General features: G+C 37.3%; 3 protein-coding genes across 5 annotated transcripts in view; 2 read left to right on the forward strand and 1 right to left on the reverse strand.

Annotated features, from left to right (window-relative positions):
• The first annotated feature begins 948 nt into the window (after positions 1 to 948).
• Positions 949 to 9,613, forward strand: LOC134649194 (tumor protein p63-regulated gene 1-like protein). 3 transcript variants are annotated; one of them, XM_063503911.1, is made up of 6 exons: positions 949 to 1,195; positions 2,745 to 2,952; positions 4,580 to 4,756; positions 6,814 to 6,939; positions 9,011 to 9,144; positions 9,381 to 9,613. In XM_063503911.1, exons 1-6 carry the CDS (start codon positions 1,015 to 1,017, stop codon positions 9,581 to 9,583), a joined length of 1,029 nt encoding a protein of 342 aa, XP_063359981.1. In that variant the 5' UTR covers positions 949 to 1,014; the 3' UTR covers positions 9,584 to 9,613. The 3 variants fall into 3 exon arrangements, with proteins under 3 accessions (XP_063359981.1, XP_063359982.1, XP_063359983.1); XM_063503912.1 differs by having other exon boundaries at positions 6,814 to 6,924; XM_063503913.1 differs by lacking the exon at positions 6,814 to 6,939 and having other exon boundaries at positions 9,381 to 9,612.
• Positions 9,614 to 14,257: 4,644 nt separating this feature from the next.
• LOC134649116 (probable serine/threonine-protein kinase DDB_G0283337) lies at positions 14,258 to 17,380 on the reverse strand. The gene is made up of 3 exons (XM_063503832.1): positions 17,339 to 17,380; positions 16,686 to 16,841; positions 14,258 to 15,660 (listed from the first exon to the last, which is right to left on the reverse strand). Exons 1-3 carry the CDS (start codon positions 17,378 to 17,380, stop codon positions 14,431 to 14,433), a joined length of 1,428 nt encoding a protein of 475 aa, XP_063359902.1. The 3' UTR covers positions 14,258 to 14,430.
• A 775-nt stretch (positions 17,381 to 18,155) lies between these two features.
• The window catches only part of LOC134649117 (hemocytin), a 126,209-nt gene continuing 117,008 nt past the window's right edge, over positions 18,156 to 27,356 (forward strand). Inside the window, exons 1-6 of the mRNA XM_063503833.1 lie at positions 18,156 to 18,318; positions 19,063 to 19,332; positions 20,197 to 20,243; positions 22,444 to 22,606; positions 23,856 to 24,079; positions 25,080 to 25,271. Of these exons, the coding sequence (XP_063359903.1) occupies positions 18,236 to 18,318; positions 19,063 to 19,332; positions 20,197 to 20,243; positions 22,444 to 22,606; positions 23,856 to 24,079; positions 25,080 to 25,271 (979 nt within the window). The 5' untranslated portion in view covers positions 18,156 to 18,235. The remainder of the gene's footprint in view (positions 18,319 to 19,062; positions 19,333 to 20,196; positions 20,244 to 22,443; positions 22,607 to 23,855; positions 24,080 to 25,079; positions 25,272 to 27,356) is intronic.

Below are 27,356 nucleotides of genomic sequence, written 5' to 3' on the forward strand. Positions count from 1 at the left end.
CGCGGTAGGCCCTCTGTACCTATTTACCGCCGTCGCGGATATTACCTACAAAAGCTTATTAATTTTGATGAAGCCAAATGTCACATTCTCCCAATATTAGTATATGTCTACATATTAATAGTGACATCTATTGTTGGAATGAAATATATTTTACCATAAAAATTAAGCTGTGCATACAGCTTAATTTTTTCATAGACGGTAAATATGGTAGAAATTTCACAAGTATCAAGACTATTTAATCCATTTTCTGTGGTGTTGTCGCATACTGATTTTTAAAAACTACTTTTAATCTAGCGCTGCAGACTTTCTTTGGTCTTACTCTAGCAAAATTTTGATTTCGTGTTCAAACCGAAATTGGCAAATTGCATAGAAGGTAGCATCCTATAGAAGTGGTCTACGCGTGCCTCCGTGAGGGACAAAACATATAAATTCGACCAATCATAGCGTCGCATTATGGTGGGCAACAAATGAATTCGACCAATCACGGTGGTCAATTTACGGTGGGGAATAAAACAAGATGTGAGACTGTGACAAGGATAAACAATAATAGCGCTTTCGCTGCTACTCCTACTGAAAGATACATAAGACTATCCCGTTCTGTCAGTTATCCCCACCACTCATGCCCAATCCAGTTATACTAGATTCATGGCAAATTGAGTGAATCTTTCTCGTTTATTCCAAAAAAGGCGTAATTAGAGTAACAGAGAAATATACTCCGAACTTCGATCGACACATCTGCAGTAAGCGCAATTCGTGAACGCAGCCGTAATTTTGACGTTTGAGTTCGGTAGCGATTTTTTAAATTAATTTCTATCTAAAAGATATGATACATAACAAACAAAAATACATCTTCCTACTACGTTATAAGGTGCTATTTACTTCACCATTCTATCATCAACAAAATAAGAATAACTCTATTTGCACAAATATTTACATACGCTCTAATTTGACGTTAGTCTTATCGCGGTCGATTATTGAATTTACGAAATTACGCTTTACAAATTATAAGCAAACATGAGCGACTTGCTTGACGACGATCTGGAGTTCCGCGGCGGTACGCTGCAGTTGTCTTCGGAGAATAACACTGAAGAGCAAGGTGGTAGTAGTAATACACTGGGTGTTAACACAAGTAAGCCCTCAGTTTTGTCTGGTGCGGACTCTTTGCCGTCGAATTCATCTACATCGTCCCTTGCCGGTAAGTAATTATGAAAACAATGTTCATGTGCTTTGTTAAGTTCCTTTCCTATTATGATAATTCAAATCAACACAAAGATTATTCAGGACGAAATATTTTCTCTATCATAATTAATATGGATTGATTCGTTTGTAAAGTGTTTTAAGTAGGTATAGCTAATTGAGAAGTATTTCAATTTAGAATTTACTATTATTTTGACAAAATTGGAGATTTAAATTTGTAGGAAGTGTTTTGATGATGTTTCGAGCTTTTTTACAAGTAAGATTCGGTAAAAAACTTTAATTAAGTAACATGAAAAAATGGTATACACAATTTAACAATAAAAACCTCAGTAATAAATTACTGGCAATAGCAATATTGTCAACCAAGACAAGGTCATTTGGAAATGTAAAGATTTCTCATAGAAATAATAATAATCTACAACTGGAACTAATAAATTTAATCACTTCTCTTGTAATTATTGTCATACAGAAGTACTGCTAATCGCAAAATTTTATTGCTATATTGTTATTGATACTGTGTACTAGCAGACCGCTGGGTCAGAATACGTTTCTGCCATACGGCTTACATTGGTTTACAGGAGAGCAAAAAGAAGAAAAAAAAATCTCGAAAAGTTTTACATTTAGGAAATACTTATTGAACTTATTTATCATTTAGGCATATATGTTTACTATTATAGTAATATTGTGAATATAGTGGTAATCATTAAATAAAAGCACTTTTATTATTACCATATCCGTTTTTGATGAGTAAATGTTAAATATACAATGTATGATATGACACAAAAGTTTTGGATATGTCACACTTGTGATAATTTTCTGTTAACAGAGTGTAATTATCCTGTAGTAAAATACGGATATGGCACAACATTTTTGAAAAATGTGTTTTTCCAAAAACCGATTAGTGTCAATTATAGCATATTTTTTGTTATTTTAGAAATCATTAAAAAACGATTTTGCTCAAAAATGGATATGGCACGAACATATTCTCAGCCGGCGAGACATTAATCTTCGATTATTTAGATTGCTTAAAGGTCTTTGAACACTATATCAATCTACCTGAGGGCCACCATTTTTGTGCTCACCTGTTGGTGCCACTAGATGTAGGTCCAGAAAAACAGATCTCAACATTCTTCTATGCTTATTTTTATAAAATCAATACCTTCTAATATACCCAAAGGTATTTTAATGTCTGTATATGACAAGTGCACAGCGCATAGACCACGGGTCATACTACAGTTACATAAAACTGGTTAATTCAGTTGGTAAAATGACATAAGGCTTCAATTTCAATATTTAATTTTGAGTCGAGTGAGAGTCGAGTGACTGTCCAGTTGTAATAGTTCAACTTTGTGTAAAATCCTTTGTAAAAAGTGAAAAAGAGAGACAAAAGAGAATATAATTGAATTTGTATCAATTTAAAATTTCACTGAATTTTTCATATGATGCACTGTTACAAATGCTATCTTCACCATATTTTAATAGTAAATCTAATATAAGTTTCAAATGATTATTTTATGTTGTTTACATTTAATTACCTAATTTTACAGAAGGAAGACCACAAGAAGCCAACGCCTCAGCAGCGCCACCAGAACAACAAACTGTGTACCCCCGCTACGATGTACCGTTCAACCGGGAGAACATTCAGGATTTCTTCACATTCCGGAAGGGGGTTGTTGAGAACGCCATACAGGAGTGTATCACGGTGCTTCTGTTCCCCGAGGATGGGGAGTACCTTGGTTCATGGTTATTGACAGAGTAAGTATACTAAGGGCCACTTGCACCATCCCACTAACCCGGGGTTAAGCGGTTGAACTGTTAACCTAGTGTGAAATTGTACTGGTAACCATGGTAACTCCATAACCCCGGGTTAGTGGGATGGTGGCCTCCAACACAAGAGCACGCTACTTTGCTCGGTCGCTGACGCTGAGCTCACGGAGATCTGCCTCCACAACCGCCCAACGATATTTACGATGACCAACAGGACGGCGTCCAGTTCAACCAACCAATAGGATTTGTGTAATCCACATCTCGTCCCTATTTGTCTGTCTCAATAAAAAAAAAACCGGGCAAGTGCGAGTCGGACTCACCAATTTATTTTAGTATTTTTTGTTATAGCGGCAACAGAAATACATCATCTGTGAAAATTTCAACTGTCTAGCTATCAACTATCAAGGTTCATAAGATACAGCCTGGTGACAGACAGACGTACCAACGGACAGTGGAGTCTTAGGTCTTAGTAATAGGGTCCCATTATATTGTCTTGGTTACTGCGATAGTTACTCATGAAATAAAACTATTAAAACGGATTATATCGCGTATATTGAATTTAAACACTAAGTCCGACAATGAATTTTTTAAAAAACTAAAAGATCACCTCATTAAAAAAGCTTATTATACATTAAATGAATTTTTTCACGACCAATAATTGCAATTAAAAAAGTACCCCTATACAATAAATAACATTTAAGTATAAATAAATAACATCTTGTACAAAAAACTCGATCTCCTCTTGAATAAACTGTTTGCTGTGCCCTACAGGGTGTCATGTTGTACACGATTCTATGCAATAGGTTAATATACAATGTGATATGCAATAAAGATTATGAGTATGAGTATGAGTAATCTACATCCCGACGTTTCGAACTGAGGAAAAACTACACTGTGCAAATCTACCCACTTACAAAATAATGAACCATCATAAACTATAAATTTTAAGGCCAATTATACATGCAAAATTGGTTCATAAGGCTAGTTCTACATTACAACTATTTTCAAGTAAAGATAAAGATACGCGATAAAGCTACGCCGGTTCTAACCCTACACCTCTGACCCAAGAAGATTTAGTTCCCTCCTAAATTGTAGTCACCCGTTACAATGGGCGTTTTTTTTTGTTGTCCCCTACACTTTTTTTTTTCAAATTTGGGATTTGTTTATGTTATTTTTACTCAGAATCACGAGCTCTTTCTATCCTAATAGGAGAAAAAAAGTGTCCTAAGGTTTTTATTTCCATTACGTCACCATTTTTCATGGACTCTGTATGGCGGTCACGGAATGGAAAGATCGAAAAATTTATGGAAATTTTGGGACACCTTTTTTCTCTTATTAGGATAGACAGAGCTCGTGATTCTGAGTAGAAATAACATAAAAAATCCCAAATTTGAAAAAAAAGTGTAGGGGACAACAAAAAAAAAACGCCCAATACCCACGAACGCTGTAAAGGGTTCGAAGCATCGGGATGTAGAATAAATTCAATATACGCGATATAATCCGTTTTAATAGTTTTATTTCAATAAGGTCCCGTTTTTACCCTTTTGGGTACCCAACCCTAAACATCCTTAAACGTGAGCTAACAAAATAATTAATCACTGATAAAACTTTCCAGAATAACCCTATGGGACAACGAGAAGGAGCGGATAGTCCTGCTGACGTCCCGGCTGGTGATGACCATAAAGTACGACTTCATCGCCATGAAGCAGCTGGACTTCAAGAAGACGTACCTCGACGATCTCGACACCATCGTCATTGGGGAGCTGGTGTACCCGCCCTCCTCTTTAGTTCCGTGAGTACTTTTTTTAAATCTTTTTTAGGGTTCCGTACCTCAAAAGGAAAAAAGGGAACCCTTATACGATCACTCGTGCGTCTGTCTGTCTGTCCGATCATTTCACCATTTCCACCCCCTTTATCTCCGAAACTACTGGGTATATATATTTTTATTTTTGAATACACAAAATAGTTCTTTACCTATTAGAAATGTGCAGGCAAGCGTGAGTCGGACTTAATGTACGGAATCCTTGGAACGCGAGTCCGACTCGCATTAGACCGTTTTTTTAAGGGGTTTCGTGACACAGTGACGACGTCACCCCTGTACTATCTAGTAATAATGTAGTAGTGTAGCATTACTTACACCACTGCATTATTTTTAAGTATAGGTTGCACATCATCCTGGCCTCGTCTGACAGTGGCGATACTGGCGATGCCAGGATGATGTTGCAACTACGAGTACCTATGTTGGTAGTTTTGATAAATGTCAAACGAACAAAAAGCAGCAATGTACATCGAACAGTTCCACAGATACGATATAAATGACACGCGATTTTCGAACAATTCAAACGTGGTGTTGCTAACCTAACCTAACCCACAATTTTACAAATTTGCCGCCTTTTTCTACTGACAAGATTTGCTTGACCAACTATATCATTGTTATTAGTGTTTGTCTTATTTGTTCTTTTAGTGCATTTGTTTATGGGTAAATGTGATTATTGTTTAATGTATGACCTCTTGATCGACACATGTCTAAATAATTTATATGTATACCTAACATTATTTATGTTTTTTTTTTTTTTATGTTCTAAAATAACTATGTCAAAATTTGCTTATACACGAATTATTTCCCCCGTAATTCTTTCGTTTCGTGGCCTATAAATTGTATTATATTTCAAGTTACATAGTCCTCTGCAGTCGCGGTCATTTGTGGTTGGCGGAACCACAGTACACTAAGAACAGTAGTGAATCTAAGGCCGCTCGGCAAGTTATTTACCTACTCTTGCGTTGGCGCTTAGGGTTGTCACTTTTATTTTTAGTTAAATATTATTTGCGTATTATGAGTAGCACTAGGTTTCTATTTATATAATATAATGAAAATGTTCTATCAATTCATAAATGAGGTATAAATTAGGGCCGGTAAGAGCAGGCAAATGCGAGCGTACTCGAATGCGCGCGATCACAGTCGCGGTACGGCCCACACTGCCGCCACCGTATTCCCCCGCATGGTATAATAATATACTCCGCCTGGTACTCTCTTCCGAGATTCGTGAATGACCTAACTGTCACTTGCCTACGTCATCATGCTGTTTACAGGTTCTCAAACTTTAAAATGTGGGAGAATTTTAACCAACGGTGAAAATGATTTTAACGGCATTAATTTTAAGTTATTCATGTAGAAACATAGTAAAATAAAACAAATCTATACTGCACTTTTCACTCCTACTCTTACAGTTCCGAATAGAGCAGCCAACAATTTTCGTAACAAAACATTAATTACCAAGCTTACGACGTGAAAAGTTTGGAAAACACTGCGACTGCTGACACTGAGCGAGAAGGAAATAACAATTAACACGCGTTCGACAAGGATGACGGTCAGGGACAAAATGGCGGATTGTCAAATGTGACAGCGCTATCCTCTGTTGCCAGTAGTGTAAACAGAATTACCCGAACGTCTGAAATTTCTTTCGTGAATCGGAAGATATTGCTAACGAATAATTAAAAATGACGTGTTATTGTAAAATTTAAGATAAAATACATATAAATGAAAATTATAAAGAAATATTTTAACTTATTAACCATAGATATAATGTACCCATGTAACATGTTATGTTGAAATAAAGTGGCAATGTTATTGTGACGTAGGCAAGTGACACTCTGGGAAGAGAAGACCATGTTTTATTAGACCATGTTCCCCCGTATATTATGCGAATGTGTGCATGGCAGCGCGTGCGTACACGGCGCTCGGCGCGCACGCACACATTCATGCCGGCAGCGGCACATTTCTATGAGGATTCACTACTGTTCTTGTACTGTGGCGGAACTGATGGTCCTAAAACCTAACCTTTCTCACAGTCGGTTAAACGGCATAGCGACGGGCGTGACCACGGTGGTGAAAGACGTCGTCATAGACCGCCTGTGCCGGCGGCCGAGCGACGATGGGGACGCCAAACTCTTCGATTACAAGTATTTTGAACCTAGGTACTTTGAGTTGCGGTAGTTTTCAGTTTATTTGCTGGCTTGTTTAACAAATAGCAATGTAATGTATGGTTCTGATTAAATAGGGAATATTACGCGAAAGTCTGCGAAGGGGCTCCCACAATTCGTCACAATCTAAGGGTCTACCGCAAACGAGAGAGTCGAAATTTTGTTATCTAACCTACCTAACACCTAACCTTACCTTAGAGTTAGAGTGATACAGATCACTCTTGCATATTCGAGCGATAAAGGGGCAGATAGCTGAGTTTCGATTTTGCGTTTCCCGGTAGGCCCTTTGTAAACAAACCGCCTTGATGTATCAATGTCATATTTGATTGTCTGTGAAAACTTGTCAAAAAACAGTTTAAGGTACAGTATGTATTAGTTACTCTATGGTATACTTAAGTCGCTAGTGCTGCACTCTGGCGGCAAAACATTGCAGTAATACTCCCTATTGGGGCACGTTTTTGAGGTTTAAGGAAATTTGAACTTTGTATTATAGTAGTTATATTCGATATTTAAGTAGCAGCGCTGCAATGAAACGTACGTGCCGCACGTGATTGATAACTATTGGTGCTGCCATTCAAATATGGACTGTAAGTACTGTGTATGACGTTCAAAATCCTTTGACAGTGGTAATATGCGCCCTACAAGAATAGTACAATCGTGGGAATGAAATTAATTAATGAAGTGTGCATTTTTTACTAACGCGTTCGTACTATATGGATATTTGGGATATCAGGAAACATTTGTGAATTAACATGCATTGTGCTAATTAAATTTGAAAATTAACTTTTTTTCAAATCGATAAATAATAGTGAATATTTTATTTTAAAACCGTTTCATAATTTTGAAATACTTTTGAGTTCTCGACTAGTTCGTGTTAGTTTTACTATGCTATTTTAGACTATTTTTTCCTGTAATTTGTGGCGTTTTATTTTCCGTTTTTTTTTTTACTGTAATTTTGTACTAAAAAAGGTTTCATTATACAAGATTTTTTAGACATAGGCACATGGACATTATCATGTTTTTTTCTTATATTACGAATGTGTTTGTTAAAAGCCAATAGAATACTGTCAAATGAAGCTGCGCTTAGCGAGCTTAGGTAAATGAAGTGATACTATTGGTTGTTAACAAACACATCCCTCGCTACGCATCCTCGCACATCTCTCGTGGAAACGCAGCCTAAATCTCATATTGGGTATTGCTGCTGTGTTACTGTCAAGTATGCATTTGTGTTTTTTTTTTGTATTTAGAGAACTTAGATTACTACCTATGTACCATAGGTACTTCTAATATTTTGCTAATGCTTTTTAATTAACACTATTACATAAAACTAACGCTTTATTAACGACATTATTTGAGCTGGCTGAAATGCAATAAAAAAATCATCAAATTAACTCTTATGCTTATTTTTATTTATATATAGTATATATACGGTTCTTTACAGCTTTTTACTGGCTTGGGTTTCTTTTAAGATCGGATTTGCCTTGTACAGTCAATGAATTTAATTTCCGCTCCATTTCGTACCTTGTCACTGTGGGAAATTAAATTAATTGACTGTACGAATACTTACTTGACTGAAATGATGATTTTTATAACATAGCTTAAATTATTTCTTAAATAAGTAAGCAATTGTTTGAGGATTAAGATATAGCGTGCGTAAATGTACAAAAGCTTTCTATTCGTATTTACAATTTATTAAATATATTCATAGATGTTTGTTAAAAAACAAAACAGCTCACAGCTTACTGCATATTGATTTGAGTAGATAGCACTTTTTACAGTTAGTAGTTACTTATGTGTTATAAAAACCGTATAAGCGGATTTTACCTACAATTTCACGCCGCGTGCGCTCACTCTGTGCCATGTACACGCGTGACGTTGCGGAGGCCCTTATACGTTGTGTACAGTCAGCAGCAATAGTTGCTAAGCGGGCGAGGTGTTCAAAATGATCTTGACGCGACTTTATTGTTGAGAGAATAAGAGCGTGTCCAGGTAATTTTGAACACCTCGCCCGCTTAGCAACTTCTGCTGCTGACTGTACTTTATTGTATACCTTATTTTCTTACAGAGAACGCAACCTACGCGGAGTCCGACTGATGTGGAATAAAGGGGAGCCCCTTCCGCTGAAAATGGCGTGGAACCCTTTTAGTCAGGACGTCCCATTTATTACCTTCGCGTCTCATCCGATTTATTGGCATAAAGGTATGAAATTAAATGAAAAATTTAGTGTTTTGCTCAAAGGTAAAATGAAATTAAGTATTAAGTTTGCCTTTTTTTACGGTTTATTCTCTTTTGTGCGATCCTAATCAAAATTATTACAATGTACAAAGACGAATTCTTCCAGTTAATAGGTAGCTACACAAACCTAGCCACCGCAGCAAAAACTAGAGGCAGACAACCTAATTTTACTCAACTTATACAAAAATTAATATTTTCAGATGACGAAGTCGAAGAGCGTTCCACATACGACATGGAAATCTTCGCTCAGAAGTTACAGAGGGCCGTCGAAGCCATGGCCTCATCCTCATGCTGTATACACCACGCGCCCATAGTCATACAGAGTTACGTAGGTGTGACGTCAATGTTACATAATAAGACTAGCATGGGCTTCTTCAAGGTCAGAGGGAAGTTTAGTTTCTAATTACCATAGAAACAGAGATTGGTTCTAAAAATTCTAAATATACGCCATTTGATAATAAATACACCGATCACCTATAGTCATACAGAGTTACGTAGGTGTGACGTCAATGTTACATAATAAGACTAGCATGGGCTTCTTCAAAGTCAGAGGGAAGTTTAGTTTCTAATTACCATAGAAACAGAGATTGGTTCTAAAAATTCTAAATATACGCCATTTGATAATAAATACACCGATCACCTATAGTCATACAGAGTTACGTAGGTGTGACGTCAATGTTACATACTTACATAATAAGACTAGCATGGGCTTCTTCAAGGTCAGAGGGAAGTTTAGTTTCTAATTACCATAGAAACAGAGATTGGTTCTAAAAATTCTAAATATACGCCATTTGATAATAAATACACCGATCACCTATAGTCATACAGAGTTACGTAGGTGTGACGTCAATGTTACATAATAAGACTAGCATGGGCTTCTTCAAGGTCAGAGGAAAGTTTAGTTTCTAATTACCATAGAAACGGAGATGTATGTCTAAGTGGTTCTAAAAATTCTAAATACGCCATTTGATAATAAATACACGGAGCACCTATAGTCATACAGAGTTACGTAGGTGTGACGTCAATGTTACATAATAAGACAAGCACGAGCTTTTTCAAGGTCAGAGGGAAGTTTAGTTTCTAATTACCATTGAAACAGAGATTGGTTCTAAAAATTCTAAATATACGCCATTTGATAATAAATAAACCAAGCACCTATAGTCATACAGAGTTACGTAGGTGTGACATCAATCTTATACCTTTAAACGAGCAATTCTGGTTTATTTATTTATATATATATCGAGGATCTCGGAAAATTAACGGCTCTAACGATTTCGATGAAATTTGGTATATGGGGGTTTTCGGGGGCGAAAAATCGATCTAGCTAGGTCTTATCTTTGGGAAAACGCTCATTTTTGAGTTTTTATATGTTTTCGACCAGCATGGACTTCTTCAAGGTCAGAGGGAAGTTTAGTTTCTAATTACCATAGAAACAGAGATGTATGTCTAAGTGGTTCTAATATATAGTGTATAAAATAGGGTTGAATTTGGGTGTAATTTGAACGAAACAAAACAAATACAACTCTATTCCGATTGAACATGATTTAAATTACATCAAGCTTTAAGTACTGTGAGACCGTGAACCGCACCAAGGTTATATTATATCAAGTTAAATAACATTAATTATATTTTTTATTTGACATTAGGATTTCACATCTAAACTACAGATAATATTATAGGCAATGTTACTGTGCTTATCTTTTGGTACTTATCGCAATGTTTGCTATTTAAATATTTTTATTTAGCATCCATTTTGCGGATTTCATGTTACTAAGCAGCAATAGGTACCTAAGATTTACTTGCAGTTATAATGTTTATTTATTAAATTACTAGTAGGATTTTTTAGAAGTCAAGCGAGTTTTCTTTTTATAATGTTCGTTTTTTTTTTAATTCAAAAGCATTTAATAGTTATAAATATAATAAATTGTAGATAAATGTAACGATATGAACAGGGGTCGGACAAAAAGTGCGGATGACGTAAAAATGACGTAATCTTGCACACAGGGTGATGTTTGAGTTTGTATTTAAACTTCCGTGTGACATGTTACTCAAAGTAGTATTAATGAAGTAACAAAATAATCGTAAATAAATCCATGGAATTAATAATACAGGTGGTAGGGTGATGTAGTGAATAAAATAAATTTCAGGAAACTTGCCACAATATTCGAGTAAAGATGACATTTTAGAGCGTTTTCGTATACATTAGTAAATATAAATTTTAGCTAAATATAATCGTGAAGATACAATAGCTAAACAATAACGAAGTCAATTTATTGTTCATCTGATTGACAATGTGTCAGTCAAAAACGTACTTACTCATTTCAAGTGGCGATATCAGGGCGATATCGTTTAATAAAGAGGTTGATAAAGGATAAGTGATAATTGTTTATGAAAATCAAAAATACTATTTGAAATCATCCTATAAGTGGTTTGACGTCATCCGCACTTTTTGTCCAACCCCTGAATATGAATAATTAAAGTGTCATTCAATAGAACTTGCTAACTACGTAAACAAAAGTTACTAGTAAATTGACATTCAGTGTCAGTTTTAGTATGGCGGTTTGTTTACATAGTTAGCAAGTTCTATTGAATGACACTTTATACTTAAAAATGCTCTACCTATTGTTACTTAAGACTTAACACACCATTTAAAACTAAATTTGGACAACATTTTATCATCAACCTAGTAAAAAGAGATACTTAGAGTAAACTGTACATAAACCTACCTATGTTATTATTAAATACTATCAATTTTAGGTACAGTCAGCAGAGTTACCTAGCTTAACATGTCTGCATTCAAAAATGTAATGGTGTTGCTGACTGTCTTAACTTTCCATACAAATTATTGTGATAAGAATATACCTACTTGAAATAAAACTATTAAAACGGATTATATCGCGTATATTGAATTTATACTACAACTATATATTATACTTTATTTATATTTATTTATTTATTTGTGTCAGTATACGCGATATAATCCGTTTTAATGGTTTTATTTCATGTGTAACTATCGCGGTAACCGAAGACAATATTATACCTACTTGAGGTTTCGAATGCATTGTATACCTAAAGGTAAATCACACTTATTATGTAACCTCTACAAACTACTTAAAAATTTCAATTGATAAAAAAACACTACCAATACGTATACTCTTCTATCATTAATATTGTCATTTGTCATTCTCGAACCTTCATACTTGTTAGAAAGTGACAGGCAAGATGACGGATGATAAAATGGCAATCAACTTAGGCCCGCTGGATTGATACAGAATTAAATATAAAGTAACGGTTCAAAATACCTTTAAATAGTAGCTGTATTAAAACATATTGTTACATCATGAAAATATTTATTAGTAACCGTAGCTTTTGCATAAAATCGGTGATAAATTAGAGTATTGTAACGACCATGGCCGCTCGGCAATATAACATGAATTAATTCTGGTGATCTGTTTAGAATTAGGATAATAATGGGGTTGAGGTCACCTGAACGTTAGATAGTAAGTTTGGTTTGCTAAATACATTTGTGCGCTCAACCAGGCGTGTCTCACTCCGCGATTTCGTCGCTTTGCTACAGGTAGCTAAAACTGCTAAAAGTACATCCGTTCGGCCCCAATTTTGGGGAAAGCCATAAGCCGCGCGTGGCGCTGTCGCCACCTAGCGGCCATATCTGTGCTGATCGTAACAGACGCGTTTTGTTAGAGAGTGAGTCTTCTGTACTTAGTACTATTATTTATTCTGTGGCTCATTAACATGTATGTCCTTAAACGAGTTGCTTTTTATAACAGTTTTTTTTTTAATAATTGAATTTGCTCGTATCTAGGAGGCAATTTATTTTTCATAAAAAAAAGGCGAGGAACCCCTGCTTACTCTAATGGATGAACTATAGATTCGAATGGGTGCACAAATGTACCGTACAGTCACCTGCAATAATATGTTACACAACGAAGGCTGCAAAAATATCTGACACGATCTTATTTGTAGAGCCATAAGAGCGTGTTACATATTTTTGCGGCCTTCAAAGAATAACATATTATTGCAGGTGACTGTACTATTGGTAGCTATAGTTACATCAAAAATTGTGTTGTGTTATGCTAGTCATAATAAAAGAAGCCCCTAAACTGAAGTACCTAACAATTAAGGACGCCAAGCACGAAGAATATCGTATATTGACCCGCAGTTTCTATCTCTACAGAACGCGCATAATAGGGTATTTTCCTACTAGTCAAATCAGCTTCTTTTTTAGAACTGTCAAAACGATTTGCTAATATGGAATTTATATGAAACATTACATCGTGACGTCACGGTCAACTCACCTACTTTTTATATTTCTATCCGATTGATTAAATAAGACTTGGGCTTAAAAATAACTGCTATCTATGTTTTTCTAATAATTTTCTGATGCTTTATTTCATGCATGGTGTGAAATAATTTATTTGAAATACAGGAAAATACCCTATTATATTGCTGTCCGGCCGATGATGCCGGCGGGCAACACCACTGTGCGAGCGGGACAGCAGTATAAATGCGCGCGTGCGATAGGGTAGGAAATGGTGGGTCAATGAACTAAATTATTAGTGCTTAGCGTTCTTTTTCTGGGCGCTTTGACGATTGAATTTATGTTTATTGAAAATTAGATTTTAATTGTAAAAAAAATACAATCAAGTCATATGGCAAAAATGTGTTGCTATGCCAAAGTTTTTGTATTCGCTTTTACATAATATTATATATAGTTGTGTTTGTTTGTGATACTGTAAAGTAAGTTTTTCTAGCTTAGTCATATTTATTTTTATTTTGAAGATTATTATTGTTGTCAAATGGGCCTCATAGTTGGTAATATTTTAGCCCGTGATAAAATCACTTTAGTATAATAGAGTCATATTTATAATATGTTGAGTTATACAATTTAGATAGGTAGTTATTAAACATACATTTGCTTTGTTGTTTGTAAGGTGTTTTTGGTTACAGATACTGTAAATAATTATGACAGAATTTCGACTTGATCACTGTTCTTTTTTATTTATTAAAACATCCATCCGTACATGGCGACCCTGCCAGGAGGAATTTCGACTTGAACTTGATACTGTTAAATGTTTTGAAAACAGATAAATCTCAAGATAATTAAGTATAAATAATACTGTCATTTTTATTGACATTGTCTGACCACCTTTGAGTCTTGTCATTAAAATTACGTCTAATGTCTTTAACTATTACAAATTAAAAACTACTGAATTGAAGTATTAGTATTATTCAAACATTGAAATCTAAATCATCCCATGTGCCTGGTAGTTGAAAATTGTCCCAAAAGTTATCTTGAAGTAAGGTAAGCGCTGGGTCATATTCGTTAGGGCTTATTTCCCTAACAAACCTTAGATTTTCAACCCACGATAAATCATTCTCAACGTTTTCATTGTATATTTCATTAACTTTTTTGTTTTTCTTAGGCTTTTCGACAGTTTTTGGATTACTTTCTTTACCAGAATAATGAATACTAACATGTTTAGAGTTTACTGCATTATCTCCTTTTAGTTCTTTATTTTTCTTGGTCCTCCGTCTTTTTAGATTGTTATTATTTTTGTTTGTTACTTTCTTTCCTTTATCAGTATTTTCTATGAAATCAGAATGCACTGGTTTCCTATTTACAACCGCTACATTGTTTGGTTGACTTACCATTAATTTTGGATCTGTAATCGTAGTATTAGAAGCCATAGCTGGCAAAGATGTGTTTATTTGATAATGTTTATTAACATTATCAGTAATGCGAGTTTCTTTGATTTCACTGTTCAAAATCATTATAACTCCTTTGGTGCGATCGTTTTCTTTACATACTTCATTTGTAATATCATTATCATAATTATCTAAGATACTCTGAGAACAAATATTATCGTCACACTGAGTTAGACTGCCATCATTGTCTTGTAACGTCATTGTTGATATTCCAGTATTCACACGTTCAATAGAATCAAGTTGCTCGTAAGTTTTCGCATTTTGAATACCTTGTTGAATATCACTGTCATTAGTAATATCGATAACTTCAATATCTTCTATAGTATTTTTATTGTAAGTCGAATCATCTACTTGAGATATATTCACTGTTTTAGTCTGGTCACTGAGAACTATTTCTTTGTGAGTAACATTATCATCGGTAACATTAGTTATATCCATTTCTTTGTGAGTAACATTATCATCTGTAACATCAGTTATATCAATTTCTTTGCCAGTAACATCATCATCTGTAACATTAGTTATATCCATTTCTTTGTGAGTAACATCATCATCTGTAACATTAGTTACATTTACATCCTCGATATAGTTTTGTCCTGGATTATTCATATTCCTGTCTTCATCAGGTAAAGAATAAACAGGCGATGCGGATCCTGCGAACTCATACGTTATTTGAAAAGATTGGTTATGCGAGTTGGTGGTATAACCATCTTCGTTAAGAATAAGAGTCATGAATAGAGTGAGTTTTTCGATTACCTGAAATGAGGGAACAATTTTTACAGTACATATGAGGCTACTTTTCCGCACTAGTGCGTAAAATAGCACTTTTCGTGCGTATGTCGAAACTTTAAAGTGCCATATGTACTGAAAACGTTGTTCGATACACGTGCGAATAGGTAATTCGCAACTCGTGTCGATTTAAAACACTCCCTTCGGTCGTGTTTTAATTTATCGCCACTCGTTTCGAATTTCCTCTTTTTCGCACTTGTATCGAAAATAACTATTTGTGACGTCCCACGGCTAAAGGTACCTTATGGCCGTTGGCGCTTACGCTATTATTAACGCCGCTCCGCCGCCGCGCGCTATTATTATTGCGGCGCTATGCGACGTAAGCGACAAGTGCCATAAGGTACCTTTTGCCGTGGAACGTCACATTTTATAATTTTAAAAACGCACAGCATTTTTTATGATATAGGAGGCAAACGAGCAGACGAATTGCCTGATAGTAAGCAATTACCGACGCAAGTGGATAACTGGCTTTTAAAGTGTCATTGTATGGAACTTGCTAACTATGTAAACAAAAGTCACTAGTAAATTCATCATTAAGGGACAATTTCAATATGGCGGTTTGTTTACATAGTTAGCAAGTTCCATAGAATGACCCCTTACGTGGAATTATGTTTATGTTAAATAGATTTTGAGTTACGTAGGGGTCAAAAGTGGCTCCAAATGGTTCGTGTAATTTAACACAAGACCACTGCGTCGCAAGTTTTCTTTTTTTAGGGTTCCGTAAGTACCTCAAAAGGAAAAAAACGGAACCCTTATAGGATCACTCGTGCGAGTCGTGCGTGCTGTCTATACTGGGTCAACATTTTGAAAAAATACACAACATAAGAGTTCTTAACCTATAGATGACAGGAAAACCTATTAGAAATATGCAGTAAAGCGTCAGTCGGACTTAATGTACGGAACCCTTGGAACGCGAGTTCAATTCGCACTTGGCCGGTTTTTGAAGTTGGCTTGACACGCCGCCGGTCTAGAATCTAGATAGTTTTATCTACCTGCAACGCTCGGACATTCGTGGGTAGACACCGCAGCTTCAGTGTGGCTATCTCTTGGAGGAAGTTTGCCGCCTCCGAGCGTGTTACAAGCTGGTCGTTGTAAATGTGATCATCCATCTTCATGCTGATTTGTATTAGTCTCGTTGTTAGCGCGCTCTGAAATCACAGGAGGTCCCAAAACGGTTAAATTTTCAATTAATAAAATAACAACTAAAGCGTAAATGTAGGTACTTAAATGGCACGTAACAAACCAAAGAAATAAAGTAAGGATCTAGTCAGTAAAGGGCTGATAAAGACGTACTGCAATTCGCTGCAATTTTTATGGGAATTGCACCCCGACTGCACGCCAACTGCAACGTCGGCGTGCAGTGCCCATACAAGTTGCAATCGGGTTGCTCCGTCTGTGTCTGTGCCGGCCCTAAGTGTATAATTATAGCCTTGCTCGATGTAGTTTGTAAGTATGTAAAAGTTTAATAAAAACGACCAAGCTCCAAAACATCTAGTTACACACCTAGCTAATGTCAATACAATAATCCACTAGCTCTAGACATATTTAGATATCAGACTGTCTATTAACAACTTCAAATGATATTTCAAAATTTTCAAACTTATAGCGACATAATGGCATTCATAGACATGTATTTACTATTTACCTCGTTGAATTTATTTTTCCTGCCTTTCTTTCCCCGTGGCATATTGTTATGTTTCGCAAACTTTCAAAATACTAGAACAAGCTAAATTAGGTAGCATATAAATACTTATCAAATGTATAAACTTTAAGTAGGTGATTGTTTTTTCTACTTTGCTTTAGTTTAGTGCCAACGTCATATATTTTTTAAACCGCATTTTCGCGCCATTACTGCAATTTGTTTTTTTTTTTCAATTTTAACCAAGATGTAGTTTATACAGCCAAGTTTTTTTTAATGGGATAGGTATAGTTTGGCATGTGTCCTTTGTCAGTGAAAATGAAAGTTTTATTTTTTTGTTTTTGCTAGTGGGTATCTTAATTAAAACTTCAAATTAAAGGTATGCGTATATTGCGTATTATTTATACTTAAATTAGTACCTATAGGTACTTAGTTTTTTATTCTAATATAACAGTCAAACATAATTATAGCTGGTCAACCAAATCTTGTCAGTAAAAAAAGGCGCGAAATTCAAATTTTATATGGGACGATATCCCTTCCCGCCTACATTTTTCAAATTTGCCGCCTTTTTCTACTGTCAAGATCTGGTTGACCAAGTATATATATCTTTATATTTTAACATACCTACATACAAACATATCTTTATACCTACACGAGTTACACGTGTGCTCATGCTAATTTAGATAAATATATCTTACCAACCCGTTTCCGAATAATACTAACTCAAATCCTGTGTCCAGCGATAAATCTGTTTTTATCACAACGATGACATCCCGTTTTATATAATAGGAGATAATGTAATACATAAAGTTCCGATTTAAAATCAGTTCAGTCTGAGGCATTCGTGCCAACGACTGTTTTTAGATCTTTTTGTAAGTAAATGGATTTTTCTGATTTTTAAACATGTATTTAGTTATTCACGCGTATCTTCTTCTGGTTGGAATATGGTTGTGCGATGCAGGCTACGGCGTGTCTGAACAAGATGCGTAAGTATCGTAGTCTTTTTATATGTAGCCGCGATTACAAAGAAAAATGTGAAGTTTTTTATATATATTAAAGGAAAAATAGAGACATTCACTGCTTTCGGCAAAATTCGAACTTGCGACCTTACGGAACACCAGTCTGATCGCTCTTTACTAACTGGGCTACGGAATCTTATCAGAACCGCGCGAAGCGGTGAATTTTTCTATTTTCTCTTTTTGAGTTAATACCAAAAACATACTTATTAGCCATACCCCGAAAATAACGGAATAAAAAAAACATGGTGTGTACCATGGTATCTACATACCATGTTATGTACCATGGTAAACTGTACCTATTTACCTACTTGATTTTTGGTCCCTCACAACAGGGATCGGCTACCGGTATTTTTTTATGGGAACGGAAACGGTATTTTTTCGTTCTTTGCTAATTACTTCATTTCTAATTGGGCAATCCAATAATACGAAGTCGTTACCTAAACACACAACTGAGTCCTACATTTCGAGTATAAAATAATTCGAAAAATATGGTTATTTCGATGTTTTTGCAAAAAACCGGTTCCGATCCCTGCCTCAACCAACCACACATCAAAACAAACGAATTGCTGCGTATGTTGGTATAATGAAAAATTTACAGTGCGCTTTCTCTTAATAAGGCAGCTGTTTTAGGCTTTTTGGCACGGAAGCTAGGAATCAATTCTAGAATTCTTTAACAAAGTTTAAATTAAAAATACCAATCATTTTTTACAGCCTTTCCGACGTAGAAGCCCCGGCGTACGTTCCAGCTTACGCGAAAAACAAACAATTTGGCACAAAAACCGGATATGGTACAAGGACTGGTTACGGTACCAAAACTGCTTATGGTACAAAAACGGGCTATGGTACAAAAACTAGTTATGGTACGAAAACTGGTTATGGTACGAAAACTGGGTACGGTACAAAAACCGGTTACGCTGGCACAAAAACCGGATATTCAGGATATTCAGAGTCTAGAACTTGGAACTCCGAATCTGGATCAGCGTGAGTTTTATTACCTATTTATTTATTGTGTTATTTTATTTGGCCAATTTGTATGGCAGATCGATCTTTCGCGCCTAAATTTTTCAAATATGCCGCCTTATCCTACTACATAACATCGAGAAATAAAAACTTGTTTCTTACTATCGTCAAGACAATGATGAGGCCGGCCGGTAGTAGATAAAGGCGGCTAATTTGAAAAATGTAGGCGCGAAAGATCGATCTGCCATACAAATTTTGTCGGTGGTGACCCTCGTCTGCCTATGAAGCCAACCCAGACCGGGTTAGGGTTGCCAACTATTTTTTGGTGGAATATAGTATTTTCCAGAATAAGGCATCAAAAATATAGTAATTTCAGAAAAATATAGTACATTTAGATAAAATACTAAACATAAGTGTAAAATATGTTTAATCGGAAATATAGTATTTTATATATTTTTCCAAAATTATATAGTACAGACAGAGAGCCAAAATATAGTACAATACCAACCAACCCTAGTCTGGGTTCGAATAGAGCATTTATGAGTACTTGTTCCTGAGTCGCGAGTGTTTTTTAATTAAATTTAAGTATTTGTATATTAACCATTGTCTGAGTACCTACAACACAATTAACACAGTCCCTCTTGAGCTTACCTCTTGGCTTAGGCCCACCCCACAGCGTCTTTTGTGCGTCGGCGTCTAGTCAGCGCTATGGAAAATGGCGTCGCTGCGCAGTTGCGCCAACGCTGCCTCGAGCAGCAGCCATAGAGCCGACGCTCGGGAGACACTAGTATGGGGTGGGCCTTAATCATTTTGTGTAAGGATGTCCTGTGATATTTATTTTTAAGGCTTGTATGATATTTGCTGAAGAAATGTCTTTTGTTTCAGCCCTACATACCAGGAGGTACAGCACAATGCGAACCAGATATTTGCAGGTCAGTAGTTACAGTTATTCCCCTAAAGCCCACTTACACCATTCGGAGTTACCATGGTTACCAGTACAATTTGACACTTGGTTAACGGTTTAACCGCTTAACCCCGTGCTAGTGGGATGGTGCAAGTGGGCCTAGCCCCAAACTCCAAAGTCAATTTGGCAGTTTTGAATTTGGAACCATCTTTTATCCAATATAATATAGGGTAATTGCGGTAATTTCCGCCCATGCTGGATGAAAACTAACGCATCTACCCTAGTTCATATATAGATCTGGCTTTTAAAAGGAAATCGGGACATAAAATCACCCTTGTTACCTATTTCCGTAGTTGGCGCCATTGTTCGCCACCACTATGTAATGCAAATTATGCAAATGTAATGTTTCAGATAAAATCCTTATGTATGCTTTTAGACAACCGCTTAATATAATTATTATTAGCTTATTACCTATAAATATTTATTATTTTTGAGAGTGTTAAACCTTGCATATTGTAGGTACCTATACCTAAAAATTGAGGGGGGGTTCCGTTGCAAAAATAAGTTTCGTGTTTTTTACATATTCGTATACAGCATGATTCAGGAGACGTGAGCAGGATCAAGCCTACGCATACAGTAAGTTATAAACAACTGTTTCGTACCAGTATTTGTGAGATTAAGATTAATTTATTTTATACCTACTACTGTTTAAAAAAAGTTTTAATTTATTTACGACATTTATGGTCACCCTATTTGTTTTATCCATAACAAGAGCCAAATTGAATTTCATCGGAGTCTGGTTACTTTTGAAAAATCTTATTTCACTCAAGTGTGACATTTTATTTTCATCATACTCAAAGTGCTGTCATAACGGTTAAAAAGGTTTTATCTTTGTTCATTAAATGTTGTAGGGTATCCATGATTGTAGACAATTAAATTTATCCTTACCAAAAAGTATAACAACAGAATAAAAGCGTGATTGTTTTACTTTAATATTGTGGTGAACGATTCTTTTACATTTACTGATTGTGTAGGCTTAGTCCTGCGGGCTCAGCATAGTTCCATTTTTATCGACTATCACTATGCCCGTCACTTTCGCACTTACAAACTTGGTGACAAAGTTGGTGACAAACGATAAAAATGCGACCGTGCTACTAGGGCAGCTCACGTCTCATGAATCACCCGAAATAGTTCGGTGGGCTCTGTCTCATGCTTTTGATAAAGGATATTGAATGAAAAATAGAAAATTTTAATTACTCACAAAGTGGATTTGCCTGAGTAAATTTATAACTAGCTTTTTCTATTTACGTACATGCTTCATTATACTTTACGCCGGCTATCAACTCAGTTAATATAGATTCCACGAATTCGTCCAATCACAACTGAACCTACCGTTTATAATATCTTCAGCGTGGGTGACCGGCGGAAATCAAAATGCCAGCATAGTAAATAGGACTGATAATATATTGTGCCAATGTCAAATGCAGTTTGCTGCACATGCATTTGGGGCAAGGACGAATGGAAATAGATGGAGGTTCGATTGATAATGTATTAGTTGGAATGAGTCATTGGTGTAGTACCTAACCTATATTCGAGGCCTACCTAAGACGACAAAAACGCCGATCGATAACAATATTTTACCTGTAAACGAGCAATTTTTGTTTATTTATTTACATATATATATGTCGGGGATCTCGGAAACGGCTCTAACGATTTCGATGAAATTTGGTATATGGGTGTTTTCGGTAGCGAAAAATCGATCTAGCTAGATCTTATCTCTGGGTTACGCTCATTTTTGAATTTTTATATATTTTCCGAGCAAAGCTCGGTCTCCCAGATATTTATTTATTATACTTCGTCAAGCAGATCTTGTCAGTAGAAAAAGGCGGCAAATTTGAAAAATGTAGGTGCGTAGGGATATCGTCCCATAGAAAATTTGAATTTCGCGCCTTTTTTTACTGACAAGATTTGCTTGACCAGCTATATAACTCAAGATATTATGTTATAGGCGTTCCAAAATTTAAGCGTACAAGTTGCCTTTAGTCGCACCTAGGCAAGCAAGAAATGTGCACATGCTTACGAGCTCCCGCTCAATACTCAATACTCATTATATAATATCATTGATCGACAACAAGTGCCTCTAGATCTAAACTCCTTGTATTTTTAGAGAAGTTGCACTTGCCCCATAGTTGCAATTACCCTGGCTGATCTTATGTGAATGTATACAGGTCCGAAATGCGAGCCCACCTGCAAGAACAACGGAATCTGCATCGACACCAACACCTGCCACTGCCCGGCCAACTTCAAGGGGAAATGGTGCGAGTTCGAGAAAAAACCTTGCTTGACGTATCCACCGCTACCCATGAATTCTATGAGGAAGTGTAATGATGAGTACGTACCTTTACCATTAAGACCTTATCTCGTTACTACACGGTTCACTATTGAACAACGGCAGCATCGATTTCAATTCCTGCCGGCCAACTTCCAAGGGAAATGGTGCGAGTTCGAGAAAAAAACCGTGCTTGACGTATCCACCGTTACCCATGAACTCCATGAGTAAATGCAATGACGAGTACGTACCTTTACCATTAAGACCTTATCTCGTTACTATACGGTTCACTATTGAACAACGGCAGCATCGATTTCAATTCCTGCCGGCCAACTTCCAAGGGAAATGGTTCGAGTTCGAGAAAAAACCGTGCTTGACGTATCCACCGCTACCCATGAATTCTATGAGGAAGTGCAATGATGAGTACCTACTTTATTTCGTTGCAATACGATTTATTATTGATCGGCGGCAGCATTGACATCAATACCTGCCATTGCCCGGCCAACTTTCAGGGAAAATGCATGGCTGAATTTCCACCTAGGCCCACAAGGCCCCGGGCCTTGAATATATATGTACATGAAATATTCGCCCTAACCCGCGACCTTGTAAGGTCACTGGTTCAACTAGTGATAAATCTGCCCACGCTTTAGATATATTCGGGCTTTTGTTTAATAATATTTTAGGTATAGGCATTTAATTTATATTTACACATATATACCTACTCGTTGTTTTCCACTCAACAATAATCACGAAACTATACACACAAAAGTGTACCTAATACCTACAGTAATAAAAGACACTCAGCTGTCTTATTCGATTATCTTGAACACCTTCGTATTACTATAGTTGTGAACCTGAACTATTTACAAGTCCTCCCTGGTCGTAATAATGCCCTGACACCAACAACCATTCTGCTATTTTAATTGTGCTGAGAGCCTCTATGCTGTAAGGTCGGACAAACCGACATTCAGATGACATACAGGGCGCCAGGCCTGCGGCGGTGCGGCGCCCTTCACACTATAGATAGTACCTATAGTACCTATACTGTGTAGTAACACAGTATAGGTACTATTGTTCTGTGTCTGAGCACTAACCTCTTGGACGCTTTGGGCCTTCGCAAATAAGACACTTGTATGTACCTACTATTGCTCTGTATTTGACCAATAAGCTCCCGTAAACGAAAACAGGTGAGGTATCCATGTATTCACTTCACTTTTGCCCATCTTCTATTTCTGTATATTTATATAATATGAGTACTTACCTATTTCCGCTGATTTTTCACTACCTTTCATTTTCCTTTCTCACTTCCAGACTGTGTACAATAACCTGCGCCGAAGGCCACAAATTCATCGACGGGACAACGGTGGCGAATATGCGCTGTGTGGACGGCCAATGGCAACCGACTCGGGCAGACTTCTCGTCCATACCGGACTGCGAGCCGGAGTGCAGCCCGCCCTGCCTGAACGGCGGCGTATGTCTGTCAGTCAATACTTGTCAGTGTCCGCAGGAGTACAGGGGGCCGCAGTGTCAGTACGGTAAGTATTTTTTCATCCCACTTGCTAATGCATGGTATTTCATGCAGTTTTAACAGGAGTTATATGTTATATTATAACCCATTATATTCTCTTGGGACTTCTGGATTTCTTTTTCATAATGTCCATCTCACTAGAGGCACTTACTAACTGACGCGATCGCTCAGATTCGAAATCGGAGTTAAAAACAACAAAAAGTGTATATAAATCATGCTGAGAACCAATCATGGCCTACACAATACACATTCAAAGAATGCATAAGCTAAGAAACAAATTACAAGTGGAAAAAACACTGTTTTGAGTGGGACTTGAATCCACGACCAATATTCACTGTATTGAGTAAGCTCTTGGTAGCCCAGATGGAAGAGCACCGTAGCGATCCGGTGGTCGTGGGCTCAAGTCCCACCCAAGACAGTGAATTTTAAGGTTCTGTACCTCAAAAGGAAAAAACGGAACCCTTACAGGATCACTCGTGTGTCTGTCTGTCTGTCCGACCATTCCCACCCCTTTATCTCCGAAACTACTGGGTTTAAAATTTTGAAAAAATATACCTATAGATGACAGGAAAACCTATTTGAAATGTGCAGTCAAGCGTGAGTCGGACTTAATGTACGGAACCCCGAGTCCATCTCGCACTTGGCCGGTTTTTCCACTTTCCATTTGTTTCTTAGCTTAATAGAACGTTTGCAGACGTTTCTGCTCACTGACGATCCAACCTCTAGACTGAGCTTAGGCCAATTCTTTCATGAAACCGATGCTGCCAAAAATACGGGGGTGCGGGGGGACGAGGTGAGCGAATCCCGTGCCGTGATTGGTCCGTTCAAAGACACGGACCAATCACGGCACGGGATTGACTCGAAGATGGAGTAACGCTACCGTATGTGTGGCAGAGGGGGTAGCGCGACTATGCTATGTCTAGAGGCTGGATTGTCTGTGTTTCTGCTTGATACAAAATTAATAAAGAATGCATAAATAGGTAACTATGTAATTTTTTCCATACCAGCGACATCTGTCTGCGATTTCCGCAAGCTAGCGTTCAACGGCAACTACAAATGCAAGGGCAACGACGAAGAGTTCTCATGCCGCCTCAGTTGCCCGGCCGGTGCCACGGCTTCTTCCACTTTTGCTGACCAGTATACTTGTCTGTATTCTACTGGAATGTACTCGCCTCAACCGATCCCGCATTGCGTCTTTAGTGAGTATAAACCAAGACATTTTAAACCTTGTCTCAATGAAATAAGATCGCTTATCATGCCCTGCTGGTGCCACGGCTTCTTCTACTTTTGCTGACCAGTATACTTGTCTGTATTCTACTGGAATGTACTCGCCTCAACCGATCCCGCATTGCGTCTTTAGTGAGTATAAACCAAGATATTTTAAACCTTGTCTCAATGAAATAAGATCGCTTATGTACGCCTCAGTTGCCCTGCCGGTGCCACGGCTTCTTCCACTTTTGCTGACCAGTATACTTGTCTGTATTCTACTGGAATGTACTCGCCTCAACCGATCCCGCATTGCGTCTTTAGTGAGTATAAACCAAGACATTTTAAACCTTGTCTCAATGAAATAAGATCGCTTATCATGCCCTGCTGGTGCCACGGCTTCTTCTACTTTTGCTGACCAGTATACTTGTCTGTATTCTACTGGAATGTACTCGCCTCAACCGATCCCGCATTGCGTCTTTAGTGAGTATAAACCAAGATATTTTAAACCTTGTCTCAATGAAATAAGATCGCTTATGTACGCCTCAGTTGCCCTGCCGGTGCCACGGCTTCTTCCACTTTTGCTGACCAGTATACTTGTCTGTATTCTACTGGAATGTACTCGCCTCAACCGATCCCGCATTGCGTCTTTAGTGAGTATAAACCAAGACATTTTAAACCTTGTCTCAATGAAATAAGATCGCTTATCATGCCCTGCTGGTGCCACGGCTTCTTCTACTTTTGCTGACCAGTATACTTGTCTGTATTCTACTGGAATGTACTCGCCTCAACCGATCCCGCATTGCGTCTTTAGTGAGTATAAACCAAGATATTTTAAACCTTGTCTCAATGAAATAAGATCGCTTATGTACGCCTCAGTTGCCCTGCCGGTGCCACGGCTTCTTCCACTTTTGCTGACCAGTATACTTGTCTGTATTCTACTGGAATGTACTCGCCTCAACCGATCCCGCATTGCGTCTTTAGTGAGTATAAACCAAGACATTTTAAACCTTGTCTCAATGAAATAAGATCGCTTATCATGCCCTGCTGGTGCCACGGCTTCTTCTACTTTTGCTGACCAGTATACTTGTCTGTATTCTACTGGAATGTACTCGCCTCAACCGATCCCGCATTGCGTCTTTAGTGAGTATAAACCAAGATATTTTAAACCTTGTCTCAATGAAATAAGATCGCTTATGTACGCCTCAGTTGCCCGGCCGGTGCCACGGCTTCTTCCACTTTTGCTGAACAGTATACTTGTCTGTATTCTACTGGAATGTACTCGCCTCAACCGATCCCGCATTGCGTCTTTAGTGAGTATAAACCAAGACATTTTAAACCTTGTCTCAATGAAATAAGATCGCTTATCATGCCCTGCTGGTGCCACGGCTTCTTCTACTTTTGCTGACCAGTATACTTGTCTGTATTCTACTGGAATGTACTCGCCTCAACCGATCCCGCATTGCGTCTTTAGTGAGTATAAACCAAGATATTTTAAACCTTGTCTCAATGAAATAAGATCGCTTATGTACGCCTCAGTTGCCCTGCCGGTGCCACGGCTTCTTCCACTTTTGCTGACCAGTATACTTGTCTGTATTCTACTGGAATGTACTCGCCTCAACCGATCCCGCATTGCGTCTTTAGTGAGTATAAACCAAGACATTTTAAACCTTGTCTCAATGAAATAAGATCGCTTATCATGCCCTGCTGGTGCCACGGCTTCTTCTACTTTTGCTGACCAGTATACTTGTCTGTATTCTACTGGAATGTACTCGCCTCAACCGATCCCGCATTGCGTCTTTAGTGAGTATAAACCAAGATATTTTAAACCTTGTCTCAATGAAATAAGATCGCTTATGTACGCCTCAGTTGCCCTGCCGGTGCCACGGCTTCTTCCACTTTTGCTGACCAGTATACTTGTCTGTATTCTACTGGAATGTACTCGCCTCAACCGATCCCGCATTGCGTCTTTAGTGAGTATAAACCAAGACATTTTATACCTTGTCTCAATGAAATATGATCGCTTATGTACGCCTCAGTTGCCCGGCCGGTGCCGTCGCTTCTTCCACTTTTGCTGA

The sequence above is a fragment of the Cydia amplana genome, chromosome 6 (assembly GCF_948474715.1).
Source record: "Cydia amplana chromosome 6, ilCydAmpl1.1, whole genome shotgun sequence".
Taxonomy (NCBI): domain Eukaryota; kingdom Metazoa; phylum Arthropoda; class Insecta; order Lepidoptera; family Tortricidae; genus Cydia; species Cydia amplana.